Source organism: Phocoena phocoena, chromosome 20 (genome assembly GCF_963924675.1).
Source record: "Phocoena phocoena chromosome 20, mPhoPho1.1, whole genome shotgun sequence".
Classification (NCBI taxonomy): Eukaryota; Metazoa; Chordata; class Mammalia; order Artiodactyla; family Phocoenidae; genus Phocoena; species Phocoena phocoena.
In genome coordinates, this window is record NC_089238.1 from 10,580,257 (window position 1) to 10,592,834 (window position 12,578).

The 12,578-nt window shown below is 42.2% G+C and overlaps 1 protein-coding gene across 4 annotated transcripts; it reads right to left on the reverse strand.

Moving 5' to 3' along the window:
- Positions 1 to 3,445: 3,445 nt before the first annotated feature.
- LOC136140985 (zinc finger protein 227) lies at positions 3,446 to 12,169 on the reverse strand. 4 transcript variants are annotated; one of them, XM_065899113.1, is made up of 4 exons: positions 12,110 to 12,169; positions 10,621 to 10,747; positions 9,618 to 9,705; positions 3,446 to 5,504 (listed from the first exon to the last, which is right to left on the reverse strand). In XM_065899113.1, the coding sequence occupies exons 1-4, from the start codon at positions 12,167 to 12,169 to the stop codon at positions 3,446 to 3,448; spliced, it is 2,334 nt and encodes a 777-aa protein (XP_065755185.1). The 4 variants fall into 4 exon arrangements, with proteins under 4 accessions (XP_065755185.1, XP_065755184.1, XP_065755186.1 ...); XM_065899112.1 differs by having other exon boundaries at positions 3,446 to 5,508; positions 9,583 to 9,705; XM_065899114.1 differs by having other exon boundaries at positions 3,446 to 5,508; positions 9,610 to 9,705; positions 12,110 to 12,124.
- Positions 12,170 to 12,578: the final 409 nt, after the last annotated feature.

Genomic DNA, 12,578 nt, shown 5'->3' on the forward strand with positions numbered 1-12,578 from the left:
GAAACCGAGCGTCCGGAGACTCTCAAACCCGGAGATCGCGACCCCTGCCCGCCTACAACTCGGGTACGCGCGAACAGCCCCAAACACCGAGGTGACGAAAACCGTCGCCCCTGCCCTCCACGGCTTCTATTCCCCAAGGGCGAGGGTGGCACCTGCAGATTCCACGCCCAGGCAGACTCGGAAGAGACTCGAGTTCTAGGCACTGACTCACCTCCCCGCAGGTACTGATAACCGCGGCCTCTCACTCCTGAAGCGGAAAGGCCCGGACTACACGCCGTTCCTGGACCACACTTCCCAGAATCCCTCAGCGGAACAAAGGGCTACACCTCTTCCCTTCGAGAGCGGAAGTGGCTCTGACTATCCGGCGCTGCTGGACTACACTCCCCAGAATCCTCGGCAAAGTAATGCCACGTTTTTTTCGTTTGCTTTGTTTTGTTTTTAAATATAAGCCGGTTCAGTTCAGTCAGTTTGGAGACGCTATTAGCGCTTGATCTTTTTCTTTTCCTTCCTTTCTTCTCTTCTGGAGGGTTTTTTTTTGTTGTTGTTGTTTTAATTACATTACTAATAAGTGCGACTGAAAAGTAAATGTGGCTGTATAGCAAAGAAAGGCGAAGAGAGGATCTCAAACTCGGTTTATTGCCTTCTTTACTCTCCTTGTGCCTGGATACATGTAGACCCCGACAATGTTTACCTAGCATGAGCTATTCATTCCAAGATGCTAAAGACTCAGGAGAAGGAAAAGTAACCTTTGATCAAGCCACAATATAAATAACGACGTTACCACTTTTGTTGGTTTTAATTGCTCATTTTGAAATCTGGAGTTTTCCAGCAAACGAAAGATGAATTAGCAAGAAGTGAAGGAAATACTGTACTTTGAAAGAGAAAAGTCTAGAATACAGGCATACCTCGGAGATCTCTGGTGTTAGATTCCAGACCATTGCAATAAAGCAAATATCGAAATAAACTTGAGTTGTATGAATTTTTTAGTTTCCCACTGCATATAAGTTTACACTATAATGTAATCTAAGTGTGCAATTACATTATGTTAAACAATAATGTACACAACTTAATATAAAAATAATGCTGTTGGAAAAATGGCACCAGTAGACTTGCTTGACACAGGTTTGCCACAAACCTTCAATTTGTAAAGTTACCATAACAAATAAAATCGCCATAAACACAATAGGAAAATAAGTAAATACAACAGTATGTTTTATTTTTCAGGATGGTCTAAATCAATGAGCCACAATTATTCAAAACGTAGGTGCGTAAGTGGGGTATCCTGCTCAGATAACGGTAACAAATTCAACTTTTTTCAGCTTTATGAGGTATAACTGACAAGTAAAATTGTAATATATTTAAAGTATATGTGATGAATTGATATACATTGTGAAAGGACGCTCACAAGTGAATTAACACATTCATCACTTCACATAGCTAACTCGTTTGGGGGGAGAGGAGTGAGAATCTTTAATATCTACTCTCTTAGCAAATTTAAACTGTACAATACTGCATCATCAACTATAGTCACCATAGATTAGATCCTCTGACCTTGTTCATCTTAAAGCTGAAAGTTTGTACCCTTTTTATAACCAACCTCCCCCCCCATTCCCCAGGCAACCACCACCATCACACTACGTTTCTAAGTTTGACCTTTTTTCCCCCTTAGATTCCACATATAAGTAATACCATGCATTATTTTTCTTTCTCTTATTTCATTTAGCATATGCCCTACAGTTTTATTCATGTTGTCACAAATATTTCTCCATATGTATTTCCTGTGTACCAGTGGTTAGAATTAGAGGTTCAATTTGATTCAGGTTTATTTTTTTTTGGAAAGCATACTTCATGGGTGGTTCTGTTTGTATCTCCTATTACCCTAACTGGAAGCTGCCAAGACACCTAAAAAGAGAGCAAGATGAGAAAATGTTTTCTACCAAATATCAAGACTCGTTGCAAAGGTATGGTAACTGAAGCAGTGTGGTATTGGCAAAATTATTGAAAAGTAGACCAATCAAAGGGAATTGAGAGTCAAGACATCCATCTAATCATATACAGATTACTGATTTTCTTCAAAAGTGGCACTGCATAGTAGTGGGGAATAAGGGAAATGTTCAGTAATTGGTATAGGAACAACTGGATATTCATATGGTGAATAATCAAATTATGTGGAAGGCAAATATAGACCTTTCTTTGAAGATTTGTTAATAAATTGATTTTAATCCTGTCACCTACCAAAAAAATAAAGAAAAAGGAAAGAGAGAGGGAAGGAGGAGGGGGAGAGGGAGAGAAAGAGAGAGAGACAACTGCTAAAATTTGAATAAGATCTGGAGGTTAGACGTTATGCATCAATATTCAATTTTCCTGAATGCTATACTTGTGCAGTAGATAGGTAAGTAAATATCCTTGTTCTTACAGTATTACTTAAGTATTCAGATGCAAAGGCTAAGAGATCTGGAACATACTCATGGTTAAAAAAAAGCATATGTCAATATGTGTGTGCATATATACACGTTCACATAAAGAGAATAATGACTTAAACATGTTAACTGGTGAATCTGAGTACAGGGTACATGAGAGATTTTATATAATTTTTACAATATTTGGAAAGTTTTAAATTATTTCAAAACGAAGTTTAAAGAAATGTAAAAATTTATGTCAAGCAAAATCCCATCATTTAGAGATAAGTAAAAATAAATACTTTTTTGTTCTTTTTTAATGAGATCACACAAAAATTCCATGCTTTGTGTTTTTCCAGGTTAATGTATTCTGGACATCTTCCAACATCCATAGCAACAATTTGCACTGGATAAGTAAATCATAAAATACTTTGGCAACCCAACTGATTATTTCTATGCTTGCTATTATAAACAATAATGCAATGAACATTCCTTTATATACATCTACGGCAGATATGTATTTACTTCTGAAGATCAAAGGCTCATCTCTGGGGATCTATTCCTTAATTTTAATCCAATGTATCATATGAAATAAAGCAATCATATTACAAATTCTTGGCTACAGGAAATTTTTAGTAATTTTATTCATTTTTCATAGTTTTACAGCTTTAGTAAAAATAATGGTCACTGTAAACAAGTATAAAATGGAAATTGATGGAAAAATAACCCCAAAGCCCTCCTTGACATCCCCCCTCAAAAAAAAACTAGTTAGTATATGGCAAATATCCTTTTCACACACTGTCTTTAGGCATATATTCACTTTGAGAGATCATTTATATCACGTGGATCTTACCAAGAGGGTTACAACCTATTTCTCCCGTTACTACGTATGGTTCTATGTCACCATTTTAATGGATTTGCTGGGAAGATTCCATCTGAAGGAATCCCCTTCCACTCTCAATACTTCATAGAGTTTATCATCAGCATGGACTCTCCAAAACCTTGAAGATGTGCATCCTGACTGAAGTCTAACAGACTTCTCACTTTTAAAGACTCTTGCCAGTGTGGACTTTCTGATGGTATGTAAGCCGTGAACGGTGACTGAAGTCCTTACCACATATGTCACACTTGTATGGTTTTTCTCCTGTGTGGACCCTCTGGTGGGCGTGAAGCCGAGAACTCTGACTGAAGCCCTTCCCACACTCCTCACATTTAAACAGTTTCTCCCGAGCATGAACACTCAGATGGACTCTAAGATTGGAGGGGAGACTGAAGGCCTTCCCACACTCCAGACACTTGTGGGGTTTCTCTCCTGTGTGGACCCTCTGGTGATGGCGAAGATTCAGGCTCCGCCCAAAGGCTTTCCCACACTCCTCACATTTGTAAGGCTTTTCACCAGTGTGGCCCCTCTGGTGGTATATAAACTGTGAACTATAACGAAAGCCCTTTCCACACATGTTGCATCTGTAGGGCTTCTCCCCAGTGTGGACCCTCTGATGGGACTGAAGACCAGAGGACTGGCTGAAGCCCTTCCCACAGACACCACACTTGTAGGGTTTCTCGCCTGTGTGGACTCTCTGATGGACCCGGAAATCTATGGCCTGACTGAAGCTCTTATCACACGCCTCACATTTGTAGGGTTTCTCTCCTGAGTGGACTCTCTGATGAGCATGAAGGTTTGATCTCCAACTGAAGCCCTTCCCACACTCCTCACATTTATACGGTTTTTCTCCAGTGTGAATGACTTGGTGCAGTTTAAGATTTGAACTGTAACTGAAGTCCTTACCGCACATGTCGCATCTGTAGGGCTTTTCCCCTGTGTGGACTCTCTGGTGGGTCTGCAGCTTTGACGACTGACTGAAGCCCTTCCCACACGTCTCGCATTTGAATCGTTTCTCCCCGGTGTGGACGTTCTGGTGGACTTGAAGATTGGAAGCCTGACTGAAGCTCTTCCCGCACTCCTTGCATTTGTAGGGTTTCTCCCCCGTGTGGACACGGAAGTGGATGTGAAGATCTGTGTTACGGGTGAAGCCCTTCCCGCACGCCTCACATCTGTACGGTTTCTCTCCAGTGTGGACCCTCCGGTGGCATATCAAAGGGGAATTGTGACTGAACCCCTTGCCGCAGACATCGCATTTGTAGGGTTTCTCCCCGGTGTGGACCCTCTGATGTATGTGATAATGCGCGGCCTGTGTGAAGCCCTTCCCACACTCCTCACACTTATAGGGTTTCTCACCCCTGTGGACCCTCTGGTGAACACGAAGGTTAACGCTCCAGCCGAAGCCCTTCCCGCACTCATCGCACTTGTACGGTTTCTCTTCGGTGTGGACTCTCTGATGGCACTGAAAATTTGAACTTTGGCTAAAGCATTTACCGCACTCCTCGCATTTGTAAGGCTTCTCCCCTGTGTGTGTCCTATAGTGGATAATAAGGCCTGTGCTGCTACTGAATCCCTTGCCACAACTGTCACACCTATAGGACTTCTCTCCCGTGTGATTAGATTGACGGGGATGAAAGGAGTTCCTATTGAAACCATTGCCGGATTCACGGCATTTATCGACTTTTCCTCGCGGGTGAATTCTTTGATGACTTTGCAGATGGGAGCATTTCTCTCCCAGGTGAACCCTCGGATGAATTGGGAGCACTTCGCTATCACTGAAGCTTTTCCCACACTCTCTACAGGGATACAGTGTGTCTCCTTTGCAGGGTTTCTCTTCTGTGTCAGTTGTAACAGGATCACTCAGGGGTGATTTCTTCATGAAGGCTTCACATATACATGGGTTGTTTTTCCCGTTCATTTGCTTACCTCTACTCTGATTCCTTGACTCACTAACATACATATTCCCACAGGAATCCTGGGTTCTCGAAATCAAAAACTCTTGATTTTCAAGGTAACTGGAACTATCGCCTTTGTGGTTCATCATATGGTCCTCATTTTCAGAAACCTGAAGAGAATCACCTTGTAGGAAATGGGAAGTCCTCCTCTGAAGACAGCACGTTGAATCACTTGCGACCTGTTTCCAGATTTGCCAGCAAGACGGCTCTTCACGTGAAAGGTATTTTAATGCGACTTTTCCAAGAGTCTCCACCTCATCGGGATTCTTGCTGCCTAAAAGAAAAAGCGATATTCAGAGGTGAGGACAAGTAAATGCTTTGTTCAGAAACATTGGGATTTCACACTCAGGGATAAGGCCTTAAAAAAACCAGGGAAAGGGGCTTCCCTGGTGGCCCAGTGGTTGAGAGTCCACCTGCCGATGCAGGGGACACGGGTTCGTGCCCTGGTCTGGGAAGATCCCACATGCCGCGGAGCGGCTGGGCCCGTGAGCCGTGGCCGCTGAGCCTGCGCGTCCGAAGCCTGTGCTCCGCAGTGGGAGAGGCCACAACAGTGAGAGGCCCGTGTACCACAAAAAAAAAAAAAAAAAAAAAAAAAACCAGGGAAAGGGTCATGTCTGTACCACACCACTTATCCTTTTGTTATGCTTTTTCGTGTAAGTGGAAGCAAAGAACAGGGTCAAGAGACTTTTCTGTAAATGTGACCTATTTAGAACCACAGGTCTAACGGTTTAATAGAAGAACTGTAGGTTTGAAATCGGATGGCTGCAGGGCAACAAAGACAACCCACCTTCCAACCTACAGCAATGTCAATTAAAAGCCTAATCACTTGTTTCTTAGCAGGCTTATGACAAGTGGGCTTCTACTGAATTAGGTTAGGAAAGCACAGACTGTAGACATTAAACAGTACTTTAGGTCCTGGTAGATATGATCTTCTAAGAGTAAATTTGGGAAGCGGCTGGGATAATAACATTATTATGGGAGTGATCCTGGTCTCTGTAAAAAGAAGGGGGAAAGGGAAAACTAACCTTGGACAGCTGAGAAAGAACCTGGGAGGAGAAGAAAGAGAACAGATTCTCAAAGGCAACCCTGAATGGAGGAGAGGGAGAGTTATGTTCAGCTTGGAAAGCTTTTGCCCAGGAAGCTGCGAACCTTGCTTTTTCTCTCATTCCCTTCAGGTCTCTCTGCTCAAATGTCACTCAACTGGGTGAGGCCTTCCTATCACCCAGTATAAAACAATTCCTCCCACCCCAACACACCTTCCACTCTTCCCATCTGCCTTACTCTGCTTTCTTTTCCCCCATGGCACTTATTATTTACTATGTACTCCTTAATTTTTTCCTGCCCATTTAGAAGAATTAGGATGTAACAATCATGAGGAAAACAAGCACTTTGATTTCTTCATTGTTTCATCCCCACTGTAACAGAATTTCTCAAACTGCTGGCATATACTCGTGAACTGTGAAATCCATTCCATACATTGTGACACTTCAAAGAAAAAGAAGTGGGAATTCCCTGGTGGTCCAGTGATTAGGACTCAGCACTTTCACTGCCAGGGCCGGGTTCGATCCCTAGTTGGGGAACTAAGATTCCACAAGCTGCGTGGTGCGGCCAAGGAGGGGGAAAAAAACCCCTCAATATTCTGTAATAACCTATATGGGAAAAGAATCTGAAAAAGAATAGATATGTGTGTATGTATAACTGAACCACTTTGCTGTACACATGAAACTAACACAACATGGTAAATCAACTATACCCAATATAAAATAAAAATTAAATTTAAAACAATAAATAAAAAAAATAAAAATAAAAAAACAATAAATAAAAGAAATTATGTGGAAAAAATAATAAAAATATGAAAAGCATATCACAAGCAGTAAGGGTAACACTATATAAAATGCTTGTGTGCTGTAGACATACACATAAATATGCACATATGTTACATTTATACTTGGTCGGAATGGAAAATATTTCTTATTGAGAGTCATAGTTAAAAACGTATGGAAGCCACTGGCTTAAAATGTTTAAAGTGGTACCAAGTCCTGAATGATTAATTTGCTTAAATAGAAAGTTACATTCAAATAATATAAACTGAACAAGTCCCAACAGGTATGTGCACATTTCAGGGTATGGTAGGCTAACTGAACATCCTAAAGATGTCCATGCCCTAATCCCTGCAACCTGCGAACATGTTAATGTACACAGCAAAAGGGACTCCAGATTTGATTAAATTAAAGATCTTGAGATGAGCCCAAAGAAGTCACAAGGGTCCATAAAAAAAGGAGACGCGGGACTTCCCTGGTGGCGCAGTGGTTAAGAATCCACCTGCCAATGCAGGGGACATGGATTCAAGCCGTGGTCCGGGAAGATCCCACATGCCTCGGAGCAACTAAGCCTGCGTGCCACAACTACTGAGCCTGCGCTCTAGAGCCTGTGAGCCACAACTACTGAAGCCCATGCCTCTAAAGCCTGTGCTCCGCAACAGGAGAAGCTACGGCGATGAGAAGCCTGTGCACCGCAACAAAGAGTAGCCCCCGCTCGCCGCAACTAGAGAAAGCCCATGCGCAGCAACGAAGACCCAATGCAGCCAAAAATAAATAAATACATTAAAAAAAAAAAAGAATCCCTACAAAAACAAGCTCTTTATTTTGCACTCCAGTGACCTATAAAGAACATTTTAGGTAGTATTTGTACCTGGAGCATGGTTGCAAAATCCTGAAACATGCTGATGCTGACGAGGTCAAAAAAACCTCTGAGAAAGGGTGGCAGAAAATGCTACCAGATTTGTTAAAAAAAGACTTGGTCTATGACACAAAACTGAAGTGTAACAATACGTAGGATCATGATTCCTGAGGTTCAGTTTGCATATAAAAATGAACCCCAGTGAAACTAACACATCATTGTAAATCATCTACACTTCAATTAAAAAAAAGAAAAAGAACAAGAGGATGAGACCCTTTCCAGTAATATTCCTGAATGCATCAAACGTGAAGCAACATGTAGACATGAGAAGGGAGATGGACAAATGCAGATGGTTATATCCATTAACCACTCTCAGAATTCAGGGCCTAATCTATCATGTTTGCAGATAAGCTTCTCTCCTTCGTTTTTCAGGCAGAGGGAGAGTATATACATTTACATTCTCTAGGAATATCTGATGTTTTTAAATGGGTAGAACTGAGGAATATGCAAATTAAAGAGAAGGGAAGGAAGAGGAGAGAAAGGAAGAGGAGGTCAAACAGTGAAGTAAACAGTGAGGATCTGAGCAAAGGCAGGAGAACAGAGGGCCTTGAAAGGCTGGGGAGAAAAGTGAAACAATGGCTGGGGATCCAGAGGAGGAGGTGGTCTTCACAGATGAAGGCGGCTGGGGTCATAGGTCAGGAAGAGCTGTGAGGAGAGCTTCCTCACTTTCACTCAAAAGAATAGGATTTTTTTTTTTTTTTGCGGTACGTGGGCCTCTCACTGTTGTGGCCCCTCCCGTCGTGGAGCACAGGCTCCAGACACGCAGGTTCAGCGGCCATGGCTCACGGGCCCAGCCACTCCGCGGCATGTGGGATCTTCCCGGACCGGAGCACGAACCTGAATCCCCTGCGTCGGCAGGCGGATTCTCAACCACTGCGCCACGAGGGAAGCCCAAAAATAGTAATTTTTAAAGTAATATCTTCATTCAACAATTACGTACTGCACATCTACTATGCAGAAGGCTCATTGAAGGCTTTGGGTAGAGACAGGAAATACAACTGCCCAAATTCCTACTTTCAAGGGGAGACGGATGAGGAACAAGTAAATAAAGACAAGTTACGAGGTCAGGAGGTTATCAGTGCTTCGATACAAAATAAGGCAGGATGAGGGCACGGAGAATGGAGAGAGAATGGCACTGTAAATGGGGCAGACACACAAAGTCTGTCTGATGAGATGAAATCTGAGCAAAGACCTGAGTGAGTAAGGGAGTGGCTGCAGGCCTCTACACTGAGGCAGAGAGCTAGTTGAAGGTTGGGAAACAAGAAAACACTCCAAAGGGGCCAGGATGGCATGAATGAACTAAGAAAGGGTAAAAGGATGGGTGATCAAAGAGGAACTCAGTGAGGAGGCCAGATCAGGTAGGGCCCTGCAGTCCACTGTAAGGACTCAGAGTGAAAGGGGAGGCCTTGGGAGGGTTTTGGACAGAGGAATGGTATGATCTTACTTGCTTTCTAAAGAACCAGTCTGGCTACCATGTGAAGAGGTTACAGGAGTGCAAGAGCGGAAGCATGGAGACCAGTTTGGAGGAAGCTGTCACAGTCCAGGCAAGAGATGACAGCACGTGGACAAGAGTGGTCGTCACGGACGTGGAGAGAAGATTAGCTGGTACCTGAAATAATAGCTTTGCGGTTCTCACTGGAATGCCCGTTTCTTTGGGTTTCTCTCTCCATCATCCAAAGTTTTTCTTCTGTCTCCAACTGGGACACCATATCTGGCTTGAAGGGAAGATGTCCTATGAAAAGGCAGATATATATATTTAAGATGAACACACAGCTTAAATAAATCTTTGTCCAAGTTCTTAACCCTCAAGTGATCACAAACTGTAATAAGAAATGAATTCAGAGAACTCAATATTCTGTAACAACCTATAAGAGAAAAGAATCTGAAAAAGAATATATATATAATTGAATCATTTTGCTGTACACCTGAAACTAACACAACATTGTAAATCAACTATACTTCAATCAAAAAAAGAAAAGCAAATTGAGGTCACAACCTAGTTCATGTCTACATATAGATAAAATTAGATTTAACCAATGTCTGTTTTTATCATATTTCCCACACTTTCATACCACTTACTGCAAATGGTCACAGTTTTTGCTACAATGTGAGGGGGTCTTGATAAGGAACTCTGACAGTTTCTATTCTTATTCCATTTTATTCTATTTCACTGAAAAAAACAATAATGCCAGTACAATGAACTAAGTTGACTCCAAGATCCACCAAAGTATCTGAAAGACCAAGTACAGAAGCTAAGCTGCCCGTTTATAGTTCATCTAAAACAGGGTACCTCAGCTGAGGTACTACTGATATTCTGCACTGGCTGGTTCTGTGTGGTGGGGGGAGGTGGTCCTGTGCGTCGCAGGACGTTTAACAGCACCACTAGCCACCAGACGCCAGCAGCACCCCTCCCTCAGCTGTGACAATCAAAACTGGCTCCAGACATTGCCAAATGTCCCCAGGGAGGCAAAATCACCCCGGATGGAATTTTGCCTGAGCAGAGAGGGACCAGAAAAACCTATGGATTGGAAAAACTTGTGTCTTCAAGGTCAAGGAACCACTTCACAAGGTCCAAAGCTTTGAACAGCTGAGGACCAGACACTCTCAAGAGACTTGAGGTTCAGGGTCAGAGAGTGCCCGTCCTCACCCACTGAGACTAGGTTCCGGAAGTTCTCCACCATCACATCCTTGTACAGTTTCCTCTGGGCAGAGTCCAGCAGCCCCAGCTCCTCCTCGGTGAAGGTCACGGCCACGTCCTTGAAGGTCACCGCCTCCTACGACATCAAACACATGTCACCTCAATCTCACAACCTCCACTGGAAGAAGGGCAGCATCGAGAAGGATAAAGAAGATTAACCCAAAAAATGGTTACCGATTTGGAAGGACTCCAGGCAGTTTTCAGTCCCAACACTTGCCCCTCTCAGTGACAGTGATGTCACCTCCCCACTGTCCCACTCTATCTCTGCTTTTAATATTCGCAAAGTTCACAGGCCTTACGCAACCCTCCAGGACAGGTACACAGCTCCTCACCTGTGCTTTCAAGGCAAAAGCCATAACCACCTGCTGCCACATGCACAGCTGGTGAAGGCACAGGGTGAGTTCAAATTTCAAGGTTTTAATGACAGGACCCTGGGCAAATTCCTTTACCTCTCACTATCTTAATTTCCTCTTCTCTATAATGGTGTCTAAATCACAAGGTGTTTGAAAGGATTAGACGAATGAACATGTGTAAAGCACTTACAATGGCGCCTGGCACATAAGAAGTGCTCAATAAATTGGAGCAAGCAGTATCATTAAAATCTCTTGCATCCATTTTGTGACTGCATAGTATAGTATTCCTTAGAACTGATGATGTAGCTTTAATCAATCCAAATAAAGCACAATTAGTTACAGATTTTTACTTATCATCATCTGCTGTAAAGATCCTTTCACAGAGATGTCGACCAAGAAGTAGCAACTGCACTTTAACATTTTTGAAAGCATAATGGCAGATTTCCGCCTCAAAAGGTTTTCCCAATTCACCTTTCATATGAGGGAGTACAAATGTTCCTGAATCTCTACACTGGCCAAATAAGACATAATTCCGTTTTTTTAAAAAAAGAAAATCTTCAACAATCTAAGTGAAATAAATAAATAGAAAGCTTTCATTAACGTTTGTACACATTTAGTTATTAAATTATTTTCTTCATAAATTTACTTTCCATTATTGTGACGCTCCTTTTCTTTCTTTTACTCATATTCCAGTTGGGTCTTACTTTATTTTACTAATTTTAATGAGAATTAGAGATATTAAACCTTTATCTAATGTTTATAAGTACGTCCCATCAATTCAAATATTACAAATATATAGCTGTGAATGCCTGAGGGAAAAGGAATATGAGAAAGCAAAAAGAGGTAGTTTGTAAACAGAGTAGTAGGATAAATTATCTTTCTCTATTCCGAGTTTCCACAATTTTTCAAAGATTGCTTTGTGAAATAAAGATGATAAAATAAACCAAACAAAACGCACAGTCTGGCACACAACATGCACGCAAGGTGTGTCGTGTTCATTAACCTTTCCAAGGAAGAGAAAAAAGGTGTGTCCAATCTTTGAGAAATAAAATCCCTTAGGAGTCAGAAAGCAATGCCTTACTTACCTGAAACTCAGTCATTTTCTCCCACTCCTTCCGGGGAAGGTCAGATTCCTGAGAAGGCATAACTGGGGAAGGACAAAGAAGCCATGAGATGCAGGCCAGGGCTGTCAGGAGCCCATGTGGATCTCTGCAGAAATTACACATGAGCACTCATACTCCCAGGCAGAGGTGCTCACATACAGCTGGGTAAGCAGAGCTTGGAGTAGACTGCAGCTACTAGCAGAACTGTCAGCCAGCAGCCACTGGACAGTGAACAACCAGCACAACCAAACACAGTATCCCTACCATAAAGACTTCTGATCCTACCATAAAAAAAAAAATGAAAAGACAATCTATGGACTGGAAGAAAATATTTGCAAATTATGCTGCTGAAGGGACTAATTTCCAAAATATACAAACAGCTCATACAGCTTAACATCAAAGAAGCAAACAACCCAATCAAAAAATGGGCAGAAGACCTAAATAGGCATCT

Excerpts from the sequence above, each read along its gene's own strand:
- LOC136140985 (XM_065899112.1), bottom strand. The coding sequence starts at position 12,169 with ATGCCTTCTCAGGAATCTGACCTTCCCCGGAAGGAGTGGGAGAAAATG. Across the intron at positions 9,706-10,620 it reads CCGGAACCTAGTCTCAGTGG|GACATCTTCCCTTCAAGCCA; the intron begins GTGAGGACGGGC and ends GCCTTTTCATAG. Across the intron at positions 5,509-9,582 it reads CCGCAAAGCTATTATTTCAG|GCAGCAAGAATCCCGATGAG; the intron begins GTACCAGCTAAT and ends TTTTTCTTTTAG.